General features: G+C 40.7%; 2 protein-coding genes across 2 annotated transcripts in view; both read left to right on the top strand.

Annotated features, from left to right (window-relative positions):
- The window catches only part of VIPAS39 (VPS33B interacting protein, apical-basolateral polarity regulator, spe-39 homolog), a 28,137-nt gene extending 24,202 nt beyond the window's left edge, over positions 1-3,935 (top strand). Inside the window, exons 18-20 of the mRNA XM_044662111.1 lie at positions 1,645-1,734; positions 2,150-2,254; positions 2,981-3,935. Coding sequence (XP_044518046.1) covers positions 1,645-1,734; positions 2,150-2,254; positions 2,981-3,001 — 216 coding nt within the window. The 3' untranslated portion in view covers positions 3,002-3,935. The remainder of the gene's footprint in view (positions 1-1,644; positions 1,735-2,149; positions 2,255-2,980) is intronic.
- A 2,632-nt stretch (positions 3,936-6,567) lies between these two features.
- NOXRED1 (NADP dependent oxidoreductase domain containing 1) lies at positions 6,568-14,898 on the top strand. The gene is made up of 6 exons (XM_044662110.1): positions 6,568-6,801; positions 9,594-9,799; positions 11,371-11,551; positions 12,307-12,458; positions 13,435-13,654; positions 14,115-14,898. Exons 1-6 carry the CDS (start codon positions 6,638-6,640, stop codon positions 14,341-14,343), a joined length of 1,152 nt encoding a protein of 383 aa, XP_044518045.1. The 5' UTR covers positions 6,568-6,637; the 3' UTR covers positions 14,344-14,898.
- The last annotated feature ends 567 nt before the right edge of the window (positions 14,899-15,465 follow it).

The raw sequence follows: 15,465 nt of genomic DNA, 5'->3' as shown, positions 1-15,465 counted from the left end.
TGTTTTCTTCCCCCAGAAAAGAAAAATAAAAGCTCTTTGATAACATATAAACATATCCCCCAAAAAATTCATTTGTCATCTGCAAAGTAGATCTCACTTTGCTCCTCTAGTTCATCATCTCTTCCAAGAGGTAAAAAGCATGGTTCAACAGGGTTCTGAAGGTATAATTAGCCATTTCATTGATCATAGTTCTTTCACAGCTGTTTTCTTTTACAGTGTGGTTATTTTATAAATTGTTCCCTTAGTTCTTTTCATTTCACTGCATCTCATATTGCCATCCTTTCAGGTTTCTCTGAATCCATCCATTTAGTCATTTCTTAAGGCCTCATAATGTCTCATTAGATTTACATACCATAATTTGTTCAGCCATTCTCCAATTGATGGGTACCCCCTTAGGCTCCAATTCTCTGCTACAACAAAAAGTGCTGCAGTAAACATTTTGGGGTTCTTTTTCTCTTCTCTTTTCTCTCTGAGGAACAGGCCCAAGAGTGATAATTGTGGGTCAAAGGGCTTATATACAATTTAATGATTTTGTACATAGAACTCTAAGTTTTGAACTCTTTTCCAGAACAGTTGGACCATTTCACAGCTCTGCCAACAATAATTAGTGTAACTATCTCCCTATAACCCCTCTAACAATTTAGAGTTGTTTAAATTTGCATTTCTCATTAGTAGTGATTTGGAGCACTTTTAAGATATGGTTGATGATAACTTGCTTTTCTTTTGAGAACTATTGTGGATGTCCTTTGATGTTTATTTGAAAATGACCCTTCTTTATGTGTTCATATTAATTTCCTCTATATTTTGTACAATGGTCCTTTGTCAGATTTTTCCCCCAGTATAAATGCTTTGCTTTTCCTTTTTTAAATCCTTTCTATTTTAATAACTTTTAAGACAGAAGGGGAAGGGCTAGCATTTGGGGTTAAGTGACTTGCTCAGGGCCACACAGCTAGGAAGTGTGTTTGAACCTAGAATTCCCAACTCCAGGCTTGGCACTATCCACTAAGCCAGCACCAGGCCTGACACTATTCACTGAGCCACCTCATTGCCTCTCATGTTTCACTTTTAATTCTAACTGCATTGATTTTATTTGTGTAGAAACTTTAGTTCATATCTACTTATTATATATGTGTGTATAATGCTTATTTTTACAAATTGTTTTACATACTTTTTTTTTTAACCCTTACCTTCCAACTTAGAATCAATATTGTATATTCGTTCCAAGGCAGACGAACAGGAAGGGCTAGGCAAGGGGGTTTAAGTGACTTGCCCAGGGTCACACAGCTAGGAAGTATCTGAGGCCAGAATTGAACTCTGGACCTCCTGTCTCTAGACCTGGCTCTCAATCCACTGAGCCATCTAGCTGCCCCCTGCTTTATATACATTTAATCCTTACCAGAACTCTATAAGATGTGAGTTGTAAAGGTATTATTACTTTCGTTTTGGAGATGAAGAAACTGAATTTTGGAGAAGTTACTTGCCAAAGGCCACACAAATATGATGTGCAGAACCAAGATTTAAATCTGTCTTCTGGCTGTAGATGCATTTTCTATTCTATACTATTTTCTATACTCTCTTTCTTGTTGGATATCTGTATTTACTGGCTTAGAAGTTCATGGACCTCTACTGTCTCTTCCCCCACAGGTCTTACAGGAGTATATCCGACTAGTGGAAGATGTAGACACAAAGCTGAATCTAGCCACCAAATTTAAGTGCCATGATGTTGTTATTGAAGTAAGTTCTAGAGGAAAAGGGCCCCTGGGTCAGACCCTCAGTAGAACCTTGAATAAGAATAGAAGGTTTATCATTCCATCTATTATCCTTAATTCCTTACTTGCTTCTCTTTCTGCCTATTGGATGGTATGGCCTGGTGAAAGCTAGACTGGAAGCCAGGACTCCTGGTCTTGTTTTCAGCTTCCTTGAAAATTTGCTTTGTATCATCTAATGAGTTGGTTTATGGAATGCAAGGTTTTAGATTAGGCCCGCCAGGCCTCTCCCCAATTTTTCTCCACCTGGTTCTGTCTGGCTCTTCCCTGATCCTATTATTATCCAACTCAGATATAACCACCACAAACCTTATATCTGGTACCTTTACTTAGGAAGATGAAATGGAAACAAAAAAGATGGTTTCTTTTGTTTTGCTCTCCAGACATATCGGGACCTAAAGGATCGGCAACAACTAGTAGCTTACAGGGATAAGGTGGATAAAGCTTCTGTAGAGGAGGAGAAGATTGACAGCATTCTCAGTAATTTGGTGAGCAACTTGGATTTGTCTTTCTACCAGACTCGGGGAAATAAACTGTTTGCAAAGGATCTACCGGGGGGTGGGGGGTGGTTCCCAAGATCAAGTTAGAACAGCAGTTGTCTGAGCAGTTTGAATATTAGTCTTTCAGACTAATTCCAAACTTTTGAGGTTTGGAATAAAAATAGGGTTATCATATAGGGTAACATTACTTTGCAAATCTTTGGACTGGTCTTCAGTTGGTATGCCTAGATAAAGACTAAATTTAGATTGGAAGAAGGAATTCAGGGTATACATAAAATAGTGGTTTTAAGATACTGGGCCCAAAATGTCCTGGCTCTTAGTAAGTAGAATTGACTTACAGTGGTGATAACTGGTAAGTAAAACAGACTGTTTCTATTTAATGATCATGGAAGACTGGACTAGCTGTGAAATTAATCCCCATTTAGATATTTTCAGGGATCTGTTCTATGATCATTTTCTGCAACTAGGATTTTTCAGTGTTTTTATCAATTTCACCTGTGGAAGTGCCAGCCTAATTAGTCCTGAGAATTACAGTTAGATTTAATGTTCCCCATAAGTAAAAATGTCCCTTCAAGGTAGGAGAATTCTTTTCCCCTCTCCTTCACTCTGCCTGGAGATGTCTTACCTTAATCTCTGTAGTCTTCCTAGAGTGATAGAACTTTGGTGACTCTAAAAGGCTAATACTGACCGGACTCCTACATTCTGATCTTGCAGCAAATTCGATGGAAGAACTAGTTGGAAAGTAGTGAACCAAGGAACTTTGCTGTTTGCCCTCTTCCTGTTCCCAAGAGAGGAGGGAGGAGCTCTTCCAGAGAGAGGTGCTCTTTGCCACATCATTTGGACCTATCACCAACATGCAAAACCTGTGCCTGAGTCAGATCAGTACTTGGACCAGAACATCTTCAAACTGAGCCTCAGACCAGAGGACACTTATGATGGCTGAATCTTGAAGCTGTGATTCTCAAAACCCTGCTGACTGGGTGCTGTTGTGAAGGTCAGGGGCAGACAGTTTCAAATTTGTGCCTCTGTAGGGCTCGTTCTTGCTTTGATGGAGATGATTGCCTCAGAAAAGAGGTGTGTTGGCCTGAACAGTGTCAGTCATCATGGAGCTGGAAGCTCTCCTTCCTGGTGGTGGAACTGTGGCTATTCTAAGGCGTCAGAAGGCTGACTAGATGCATCTTCATCAAAGGAGCAGAAAGAGGGTGCTGTAGTTTTGCTGGGAATATGACATTGATAACTGATTCACATTCGTTCTTACCATGCCCTCTGAAATTGTTTTTCCAGTAAGTGCCCCCCTGCTATGCCCCCTCACCTCCTTTCCCAAGAGATTGGGGTTGCTTTCTCTTGTACACTGAGGTGTCTTTCTTGGGCTGGTGATGAGACCAGATCCCCATTATTTCTTCTTCTACTCCCTTCGGATGGTCTTCTAGCCCTTTATTGGGAGCTTCAGCTAGGTCTACCTGGCGTAGACGCAAACTCAGTCCTGCCTCTGGCCTACTGTGGGTTATGATGGGGGTCACACTTTTTTTCATCCTTGATTTTCACAAGGGCATCCTGCAATGCTTGCCTACTACTCTGCGCCAAGCTCAGTTTCCTTTCACTCTGGGCTCAGAACTGGCTTGCCTTGCCCTCACTAGGCTCCTAATAAAGCTGTTTCTGTGCCTCCCTAGATGCCTCTCTTTTCTTTCCTTCTGTTCTGTTCAGAATGAACCTCACAAGCCTTTTCTTGAGGTGGCCCCAAGTCAGGCTTAGTGTTTCTGGGTGCCCACTTCCCCTAACAGGCAGCCAGATGGCGCTCTGGATAGAGTGCTGGGCCTGGAGTCAAGAAGACTCATCTCTGCCTCACTGAAATCCAATCCACAGCAAGTCAAGACATCATCCTGTAATGCCACTGGTCTTCCTCAAAAATGAAGGACAAACAACAAGATTCCAGAGTTCAAATCGAGCCTCACACAACTTACTAGCTGGGTGACCCTGGGCAAGTCACTTAACCCTATTTGCCTCAATTTCCTTATCTGTGAGAATGATCTGGAGAAGGAAATGGCAATCCCTCCATCAGCTTTGCCAAGAAAGCCCCCAAACAGTCACAAATAGTCAGACACGACTAAAAATAACCCTTCTACTTTCCCCAAAAGTCATTCTAGATAGCACAGTGCAGAGAAACAAACTGCCTTTGTGAAGAGTACCTTGGCCTCAAGTTGGAGGATTCTAGTTGCTTTTGCCACTAAATAGTGGCATTCAAGGGGGGAACTAGAGGACTCATTTTTTTTTTAATAATATTTCATTTTCCCTACTTACTAGGTGACTCATTATGAAGAATTCATTTCTGGACACAGGCTGAGCTCATTGACCTCTTAGGTCCTCCTAAAAAAGATTCTAACAACATGCACATCAGTTTATGAATTTGGGCCTCAGTTGATTTTTTTTAAATCTGTAAAATTAAGGGGTTGGACTGGATCCTTTCTAAAGTCCCTCTTCCACCTAGAAATTGTGCTTGTGTGAGCACACAGTATGTGAGGTGGCAGGAAGGAGGGAGATGATATGCTCTGGTTTACTCGGCATGGATGCATAGCAGACTGCCGCACACATTGTGGGTGCTTGTGGTGTTTCAGTTCAGACCTGTGACCTCTTGGTATACTTCATGTAAGAAAACTCCCTCTACCAATAAAGGATGGGCAGCCTTTGTACAGCTTCTAAGTCTTAAGAATAGTGGAGGCGGCGCAGTTTGGTGTCAGGTCTAGACAGGGGAGGTCCTGGGCTGGCCTCACACTTTTTCACTCTAGGACTCTGACCAAGTCACTTGACCCTTACCAAAAGGATTCTTGGTATCCATTTTAAGAAAGGTAAAGGTTTAAAACAAAAAAACATGTTGGGGGTGCTGAGAAACAGTCTCTTACCCAGAGTCACACAATCCATTTATGTCAGAAGATGGTGGACCCAGGAGGTTCTAACTGAACCAGTTTATCTGCTCTGTCATGCTGCCAAATCAATAGTTATTGAATCGCATGCGGGCATGTCCTTCATGGTTGAATTGCATTGCTGTAGTCCTTCCACCTGGCGTTTACCCTTTCAGATTTCCCTCTCCCAGGAAGCCCCCAGCCTTGCCTCTTAAGTAGCTGGAAAGGCAGGAGCCCAGTTTTGCTTAGTTGTTCTCGGTAGACGTGTGGGTTGCATTGGGCATATTGATAGCTGGACAGTACGCGAAGATCAATGAACTAGAGGTTTTAGGGATGATTCAGTCTTTTGTACCCCAAGACCCAACTACCAAAGGACTTTTACTCATGAAGCCCCTATTCTGGCTACCATCTGCTGAGACTTGTTTTTGGAGACATTGGCAGGATGGTCTGCTGGACTCCCCTAAAATTTATAGATTAAAAATTTGAATCCCTTTGGAGTTGCCCTCAGTCTGGCCACTGCCTTAATAAGGCTTTGAGTCAATGACTCTTCTGTGTCTCAGTTTTTGTTTTTGGGTTTTTTCTCCATTCTTAGAATGTAAAGCTTTAACTATTAAGGCTTACAAAGATCTGGAACTTTTGATTCATTTTTTGGGAACTTGGGAAGAAATGGTTGTGAATAGAGAGCAATATTAGGGTGATTTGAGTATACGTAGCTGTAAATAAATCCATAGTACTGGCAGGCAAAAATGCAACGATTGCTCCAAGAAGAGTTGGCCCCTTTAAGGCTGAGACCAAGGTAATCTAGTAGCTAAAGAGTTGCCATGACAACTTTCCTGGGTAACTCTCTTAAAGCTCTATTTGGATTTTGTCATCCAGGCCAGGAAAAGCTGTAGAGCTGACAAAATCTCCATCTCACTATGCTAAGTGACATCTGAAAGGCTCCGTGTATGTCCTGCTCCTCCGCAGCTACACGGATCCATACTGTACCAGGGCCCTCTGGTATTCATTGGGGTTCTTTTAAGTGTTCTAAAAACTGTGAAAGTTAATGGTCGGGGAGAGTTTTTTGGAAATGTGGTCTGATTGTCAGGCTATTTCCTAAACACTCAAGATGGAGGAATCGGGGGGGAAAAGGAGAGGTTTGAGATAATCCCAGTAGGGCCAGCAAGAAATCCAAGTCTGCCTGGGGGAACCATAGGGTTATCATGTATTTCTCTTCGACTTCTCCAGGACAGAAAAGAAGTGACTGCCCTGGTTATGGGAGCTCAGTCAGTCACTAGAAATGGGCCGGGACCTCTGTTCTCTAAGAGAACTGGGTTAGACCACCAAATCCTGAGAAGCAGGACAGAAGGGCCAGAGCCCTGATTCACAGATGCTGAGGAGACACAGATAGGCTCCATTGTTAGGGGCTCCTAAACCTTTCAAAAGTAGGCAGAAGAGACAAAAGGATTCCCTGTTTTGGTAGGGCCTGGTAGATATGGAGCATATAGACCTGATGGAGAATCTGATGTCCCTGCAATTTGAGCACGGGATTCAGAAGGACGAAACCCCTTGGCTGTTTCTTCAGAGCCGCTCTCGAGGGCTGATGATCCAAGCCTGTGCCCATGCGGTTTTCTTCTGCAGACTACTCCGAGTTCTGAGGTAGGTAAGTTAGGCTTCCAAGAAACAGCAGATGGGGAAAAATCTGAGTCCTGCCAGCAGCCAACGAGGCCTGAGGCCTGATCTAATTCAGGCCGGATGGAGCAGAGGCAGTTTGTCCCGCCGCCCAGCCACCGTGAACTAGGCTACTCCATACCCAAAGCCATTCACCTGACATGCCAAACTCGTGGCAGTTTCTACACAGTTGTTAGTCAGTTAGATCTGTTAGAACCAGTGTACCACTGGGTCTCCCTCATTCCCATTGGAATGAACCTTATTTGATCACATTGGGTAAGGATTAGGGTCATCCTCTTATCTAAAAGTAGTGCTGAATACAGTAATATGGAAATAGATCCTGATCAATGACACATGTAAAACCCAGGGGAATTGCTCATTGGCTACGGGAGGGGGGTCAGAGGAGGGGAGAGAAAGAACATGAATCATGGAACCATGGAAAAATTTTCTTAAATACAATTTTAAAAATGAATAAATTTTTAAAATAAAATAAAAGTAGTGCGGGAGCCTTTCTCTACAAGAAAGTCCTTAGGATTTGGAGAGCTTGAATTAAATAGCCAATTGGTTCAGTGTTTTCCTAAGGATGGTGACGTATAGACTGATTTAGATGGTTTTCTTTATTCTAAGGGGAAAAGATCCCCTGGTACCTAGTGTTTCCTACCTATGCATGCCTGGGATTCCAGGTTGCTCAGAGAAAAGACGTAGGGGAGTCGGGTGTCTAATATTGGCTTTCAAATCATGCTTAGATTTTGTAACTCAAGGTCATTTCCCCTTGGGGCTCAATTTTGCCCTCTATGAAATTAAACGTTACCATCTTGATGATATGGACCATATTTAGATGTTTCTCTCTGCCCTAAAGCAGTGGCATTAAACTAAAATAGAAATGAGCCACTGGCTTAGAAAACTATACATTTATATATTTCTGTTTTTATTAATCCATCAATACATTAAAATCAGATAGAAACTACATGTTAATCTAGTTCAAACCACCTCAGGAGTGTTAACAGGCCAAATGGGCCACAGGTCAGTGTGTAAGCACCTCTGCCCTAAAGCATCTGGCTTAAATGCCATGCACGAAGGCAGTGGGCATAACAGAGAGGCACCATGATGATAACTGGTTGATATGACTTTGGAATTCACTAGTTAGGTTCAGGCTGAGTAATAAGAAATCATTTAGTAAACCCAGTTGGAGCTCTTTTAGAAGTAGAGGTGGCATAGACACCCTGGTCACTTCTTACTCTGGAAAAGAGCCGAAAGTAAATCCTATACTTGATGCAACTATGGCAGCCCAGTGGTTCTAGCACTGCTGAACCATAGAGTTGACATGTTTGTTTTTTTTTATCATAATAAGATACAGTAGTACTCCAGTATCTAGGGTTTAAACTAGGATCTCAAGCCATATCTGGCTCTTTTTTCTGCAGTCAGTTTTTTTTCAGGCGCTGTTACAAGAGCAAGCACTGTGAGCACTGTACGGCTCTCACAAAATTACATTTTAAAAAATGTGGCGTTTATGGCTCTCACAGCCAAAAAGGTTGCCGACCCCTGGTTTAGACTGCAATTTCAATCCTTGCTAACAGAATCTCAAACTAGATTTAATTGAAAAAAACCTTATGAATACAATAAATTGCTATAACAATTCCTGAGTATTAAAATTAGGCACTTGAGTTCTGTAGGAGAGATTCTAAGATCTTCACTCAGTCTTTTTATTTTTTTTTTACTTAAAAAATTTTTTTCAGTTACACATAGAAACAATTTTTGACCATTTTAAAAATAAACCCTTACCTTATGTCTTAGAATCAGTACTGTGTATTGGTTCCAAGTTAGAAGAGTGGTAAGGACTAGGCAATGGGGGTTTAATGACTTGCCCAGGGTCACACATCTAGGAAGTATCTGAGGCCATACTTGAACCCAGAACCTCCCATCTCTAGATCTGGCTCTCAATCCACTGAGCCATCCAGCTGCCCCCTTGACCATTGTTTTTTTGACATTTCAGAATTCCAATTTTCTCCCTCTCCCCCTTCCCATCCTTCATCCCCGAGGAAGTAAATAGCCTGACATAGGTTATATCAGTGATTTTATGCAATACATATTTCCATGTTGTCAGAGGCTTTACATTCTTTATTATCTCACAGTTCTATCAAGGTTACATAGTTGCTTGGCCCTTTTTAAGTCCAATAAAACTTCTAAAACTAATTTCATTAGTGTGGGTTCTGCCTTATTTCTTCACCCACACATACTGGCACCTTTCCAGAAGGATATTACCTGAGCTTATTACTCAAAGTCTTTCCAACTTTGCATAGAGCATGCCAAAGCTTGGGCTTTACTGGCATAACTTAGGGTCAGATCTGTGCCTTTGGAGTGGGGCCTAAGGGAAAGTTTCCACCTGCTAGAAAATAAGAAACAGCGAAGTAGAAGCAGGTTTGTGTGATGGAAGTGGATTGGTAGAGGTTGGACCAGTCATGTAGCCTGACAGACAAGGAACTAAAAAATTCAGGCACCTCATTGCCCTAGGATACAGTCATGATAATCAAGCTGTGCTTATGAAGGTAGAGATGCAGGATTCATTTTAGAAAAATTCCCAACCAGAATGGCTAAATGGATTCACTTTTGTTATTTGGAAAATTCTCAGCTCATTTCCTGATGGTGCTAGAAAAATGAAGGGTCATTATAATGCAGTTTCTTTGAAGTTCTTTCTTTAGAAGGAAGCTAGATCAATGTGCTCCAGGAATTGAATTTCCAAGACAGCTAAAAGGTACTTGTGTGTTTGTTTATTCCCTCAGAAAAATGGGTGGGAGCACCTCAGTCTCCATGGTCCCTTCAGAGGAGGAGGAGGAAGACCCTTATAGAAAACCCACCAAAAAAGATCTGAAAGTGGGCATCATTGGAGGTGGACGACTGGGACGGCAACTGGCTCTAGTGTTACTCCACAAGGCCTCCATCACCCCACCAAGCCTCCATATCTCTACTCGGAGGCCAGAGACCCTGAGTAAGGAGAAGTTTGAAGGACTAAAGGACCCTGTAACAGCAAAGACCTTTTGACTCCCCATCCCCAAGTTAGAAAACTACTTTCTAATTTGTTTCTCCAAGGCACTCCTTGACTGAAACTCTTCCTGTTCCATTTTCATTACTAATTCCTTTTTCTACATAATGCCAATGTATGTTTGATACAAGGGGACAACACTTCCTGGCAAAGACGTTTATAAAATAAGCAATTAAGCCATTGTTTTCATGCTCTTATCTTCTAAGTCAGTGGCAAAAGATTGGAACTTGAAACTGGGGTTTTTCTATTCCAGCCAGACTTCCTAATCCTACATTTAGAAAGCCACATAAAGAATGTGTAGGGCCATTTCAACTATATATGTACATATATAGTTAAATATATATAGTTATATATATATATAAACATTTTCTAAAAATGTATTTTTAATGTAAATGATGATGGTGTTTAGATAGGAAAGTATTTAGTTTGAGGAATTAAATGCTAAAAATATTTGCCATCGACTTCTACCATTTTAGAAAATGTTATCCACATTGGCATATATATGTATCTGTTCTCATAGGTATTTGCATAAATCTTGGGGACAAGATTGTTTTAGAGTTTCTATTTTGCTTTCTTCCTTTTAGAGGCTCTGTGACAAAGGGGTTAAAGAGCTGGGTTGAAAAGCTAAGACGAATTTGATTCAAGTCTTGCTTATCTCTCATTGGCTATGTTGACCCTGGTAAGTCATGTAACTTCTCAAGGCCTTGGGCAACTCTCTTAAGATTCTTCAGTGGCAGAGGAGGAGCTGACCTTCATTAGCAGAAAGAGTGCCCACAATGGGGAGCTCCCTGATCCACTGAAATCATAGGTCCAATGTTTGCTTTTCCTTTTCCTTATGAAATTTCCCTCCATAAAAACTTCTATCATCAATGTCAATAGCATCTTCAGTTTTTCACTATTTTCAAAACTACATTATTCAAACATCAGATATGAGTCTTCCCTGTAAAATTTCCACTTTCAGATCATCCAGATAGCCAGTAGAATGAGGACATTATGGATTCCACCTAGTGGTCTTAGCATTCGGTGGTATCAATGAAGACATTTCTCCCTTTGTAATAAGTTTTATCTATATTTGACTCTACATATTTTGGGGAAACATTCTTTCTCACCTCCCCTGAACCTCTATTCCTCATCTTCTACCACTTCCTCAATCCTTCCTACTCATTTCCCCCTGAAAAGATCCTTTTACAGAAGAGAGCCCCTAAGAAATTCCTATTCCCCAGGAAAAATTCAGAGAAGTTCTAAGTCCTTCATAAAAGTAGGATGAGGAGGATTGATTCCATCACCTAGAAAACTGTTATTGTGGAGGTAGATGTTCTAATAATGGAATTAGTGCATTACTGCAATGTTGTTGTTTTTTTAAGACGAGTGTCAAAGGAAATGACTTATGTGGGCTGACTTTGAGATAATTATACATCTTTTCTCACCATAAAATTTAGGTACACACCCCTCTGCCATCTCTGCTAAGGGACCTAACCCAAAGGATTTCAGTTCTCTTTTCTCTTTGTCCCTCTCAGTTGACCTCCAGAGGATGGGGATCCGATGCTTTTACCATAACTGTTTTCTGGTGGACTGGGCCAACGTGGTCTTCCTCTGCTGTCTGCCATCCCAGCTGCCTAACATTTGCTTGGAAATCAGCACTAGACTTGAGAAATCCTGCATTGTGTATAGCCTGGTCACTGCTGTCCCTCTGCTTAGGTAACAGCTTTAGAGTCTAGATCAGTAGTTCTTGCCTTGCTTTTTAAGATGGTCTGGTACTGATATTTCCATATAATTGATTTCCTTTGTAATCCCATGTATTTTATGCTGTGCATTTCAAATCACTCTTCTGCAAAGGGGTCCACGGTACAGGAAAGGTTAAGAAACTTTGAGTCAGATGGAGTTTTCATCTATCAGCTCCCTCTGTCTCCTCCTCCCATCTGGTCCAATCTCTTTTGGTGTCTGACGATTCCATTTAAGGTGGAAACTGCTCTGCTTTGCAGGAGTAAGTCATGTTTTCCTAATCTTTCTTTTCAGCCATTCTGCAGTGTGCCCCGCTAGACTGACTACTTACTTTTGTGTGATATTTTGCAATAGAATTTATTCCCAGGGCTATGTGGATCCCCAAATTAGACTACTGAGTTAGGTCATTTTCACTTATTTCTAGTTCTGAGATGAGGGCAGCTAGGTGATACTTGGAGGAGGCAACAAGACCTGAGTTCAAATCCAGCCTCTGGTGAGCTGTGTGACCCTGGACAAGTTGCTTCATCCCCTCAGCATCAGTTTCTTAATCTGTAAAAGAGAGACTGGGTACTAGGATCTATTTACTAACAGTACTAGTAACAAATAAAAGTTTCAGTCCCAGTCTCAGGGATGTTTCAAAGATGAAATGAGATCTTTATAAAGCACTTTGCAAACCTCAATGCTAGCTCTTATGATTATTGCTATTATTCTTCCATGCTCCTCTCCTCTAGGCTGAAGCAGCTTCTATGCCATACCACCATCTTGCGCCCCCAGTATCAGTGTGCTGAAAATTATACTGACATATGGGGGGCCAATGAGGACATCAAAACCGCGCTTCAAGATCAGGAGATAATTCAGGCTACTTCTCCCTACAGCACTGATGGTAAAGGCTCACCAAGCTTTCTGCACACCTGCAAATGTCTCTGTCTCTCCACCTGTTCTTCCATTACCGGGAAAAGGAAACAGAACCATCATGCTTTCGTATCCCCAGAGTTAGAGACAGTAGTTCATTTGTCACAAAAGCAACTTTCTCTATGGAAAGAGTGGGGAGCTTGACTACCTTAACCTTTTTTTTTTTTTAAACCCTTGTACTTTGGTGTATTGTCTCATAGGTGGATGATTGGTAAGGGTGGGCAATGGGGGTCAAGTGACTTGCCCAGGGTCACACAGCTGGGAAGTGTCTGAGGCCGGGTTTGAACCTAGGACCTCCTGTCTCTAGGCCTGACTCTCACTCCACTGAGCTACCCAGCTGCCCCTACCTTAACCTTTTAAGAATGACCTGATCCAGGTGGAGCAGGAACATTTTTGTACTGCTACTCTGGGAAGGAGATAATTATCTGTGGATAAACTGGGGTTTTTTCTCTTTTTTTTTTCTGCCATGAGAATTTAAAGAGATGTCATTTCATAGCTTTCACTTTTTTTTTTTCAAAACAAGACAATCTTCAGATTTTTTTCCTTATAAACTAAAGAATCATTAGACATCTAGGCTTAAAATGTATCATAAATGTCAGAGATTTGGGGCCCTTGACCCAGGGAAGTGAAGAATGGTTAATCTTCGCTTTGGAGGCAGCTAGGTGGGCTCAGTGGATAGAGGGCCAGGCCTACAGCTGGGGAGGTCCTAAGTTCAAATCACATATTTCCTAGTTGTGTAACCCTGGGCAAGTCACTTAATCCCAATTGCCTAGCCCATACAGCTCTTCTGCCTTGGAACCAATAGACAGTCTTGATTCTAAGTCAGAAGGTTAGGGTTTTAAAAATATCTTCACATTGCTGGGCACCGCCAGGGGATCTGGCCTAACTTCCCTTCCTATTGCTTTCCAAATTGGTAACTTGTATTTATCCTCTTCATTGATACATAGGAGGAATAACTCTCAACATTAAGTGGCTGGAGGCAGTTTTCTATGCAGCCCTAAATACCTGCACAATAAAGGAAATGCCCTATGAAGATGTTCTAAAGGCACTCAATAACTTTTGTCTCTCTGTGCATCTGCCAACCTGTGGAAAGAAGACTGTTTGCCCAAAGTTCATTGTTACAGATTTTGTCAACCAAGCTTTTGCCAAGACCCTAAGTCCAAGCAAGTAAGAAAGATGTCAGATGCCTGGCATTTCTGGTCTACCTAGTTTTCTCTTGGACTTTTGCCTTAGCTGACAATTTAGACTATTTGCTGTTTACTCTAAATACTTAAAAAGATGTAATTAGGTCTTCTCTGTTTTCGATGTCTATAGTTTACTGATGCGTTTTTCTCCCTTGATTACAAGAAAAACCCCAAAAAGTATGTTATACATAATCATTATAAGGCATTAGAAGGTTCTAGATAAATGCATAAAGCACTTTGAATAAAATGAAATCAATACATCGAACTGTTCCAGCAGGATTTCTAGTACAGCTCTGAATTTTAACTAGCTGATAATCTCATTTCCAAATGAAGGAAAACTTTCTTCCACAGGAAAACTCTAATAGTTAAATGAAGTACTGAAAAGCATTAAAAACTGGTAGCAAAAATACAATCCCTAATCATAATACTTCTTTTTTTTTCAGTGTTTTCCCTTGGTTTGACTTGATCACTGTGCAACTCAAGGAAACGCCCTTTAGCCAGCATCTAAGAAAAAGTAAGAATCTCCAGGAACATTTAATTGTTCTTTACTGTGCCTCATTTGGTATCTTAGTTCCCAAAAAAACAAAAGGGAATGAAGAAGAGAAAAAAGAAAATGAGAAAGAGGAAGCTTCAGCCTCACAGCCCCAAATGTCAGATTTTTCAGATGCTTGAGGAATCCTTAGACTAATCAGCATTGCTGATTGGCTGCCACTCCCCAGGTCAGCCCCCTTAAATAGGATGGACCTTGACTTTCACAGCTGGCAGTAGTGGCTGATTTATTTAGCAATAACTTGTTGGATAGATTTATAGAAATACAAAGGTTTTGATGAATTTTATGATGAATACCAAGCCAAGAAGGTGGAATACATCATAGGATTGTGTTTGCCACAAATTGGTCACTAAGGAAAAGGAAAAATGGCACCGCTGGCTCTCATGATTGTAAACCCCAAACCATATAGTTCCTTAATCTGAGGTAAATTTAGCTGTTGGAGCTTGCCAATGTAACCTAAGTATTCTGACTCACCTAAGAATACAATCAGTCCCTTGATACTTACTCTTGTTGAAAAGTCTAGTTTTAGAGTTCCATAAGTCAATAAAGGTAACAACACTGGGATAAATAAAGACACGGGGCACACCAGTTGACCAAGTTCTGATTCTCTTCATGCTTCTTATTTTAACTAGATAAGATTTTATTTTTTGTCTTGTCTTGTCAAAAGTTGTTTTAATGAACTATTCTTTTTAAAAGTAGCTTATATTTATTTTAAATAAAGAAAAATCATTTTGCAAAATATAAAATTTTTATTTTTAAATAGATGTAATAAATGTGAATAATTGTAGTTCCTAAATGTTTTACCAATCCTTTTCCCCCCAATAATGCTAACAACAGTAGTAATAGTAATGGTGACAAGGTTGGCAGACAAGATGTATAGTCTGAGAATTCAGACTCTGAGACAAAATTATTCAATGTAAATGTAAATGTCAATGGTTTTAGGCTAATCATTTGCATTTTGGCTTTTGCTTAATTGTGAACCAGTTAAGCTCAGCAACATGATGTTAGAGCACTTTTAGACTAAATTTTGTTAGCTTAGTATGCGAGGAAATTAGCTTTTCGTCCAAATGTAATGTCTGGCGTGAATGCCAATCTGAGAAACAGTTTCTTCTAAGTTGGAGGAAATAAATTTCCTTGAAAATGAATATTAAGCCAAATGGTGGGAATTTGAGTAGATGTCACAGACCTTTCTGGCTTAGTATAGCCCTAGAAGAGTTTCTAAGATTTTAAAAGTAAAATAGAAG

Source organism: Gracilinanus agilis, chromosome 2, assembly GCF_016433145.1.
Source record: "Gracilinanus agilis isolate LMUSP501 chromosome 2, AgileGrace, whole genome shotgun sequence".
NCBI lineage: Eukaryota > Metazoa > Chordata > Mammalia > Didelphimorphia > Didelphidae > Gracilinanus > Gracilinanus agilis.
Note: the sequence above shows the minus strand (reverse complement) of the source record. Positions and strands in the feature narration are given on the sequence as shown.

Bases quoted from the DNA above. Each gene is read 5' to 3' on its own strand.
- NOXRED1 (XM_044662110.1), top strand. From the start codon at position 6,638: ATGGAGCATATAGACCTGATGGAGAATCTGATGTCCCTGCAATTTGAG. The intron at 6,802-9,593 runs GTAGGTAAGTTA...TTATTCCCTCAG, and splicing joins AGACTACTCCGAGTTCTGAG to AAAAATGGGTGGGAGCACCT. The intron at 13,655-14,114 runs GTAAGAAAGATG...TTTTTTTTTCAG, and splicing joins AAGACCCTAAGTCCAAGCAA to TGTTTTCCCTTGGTTTGACT.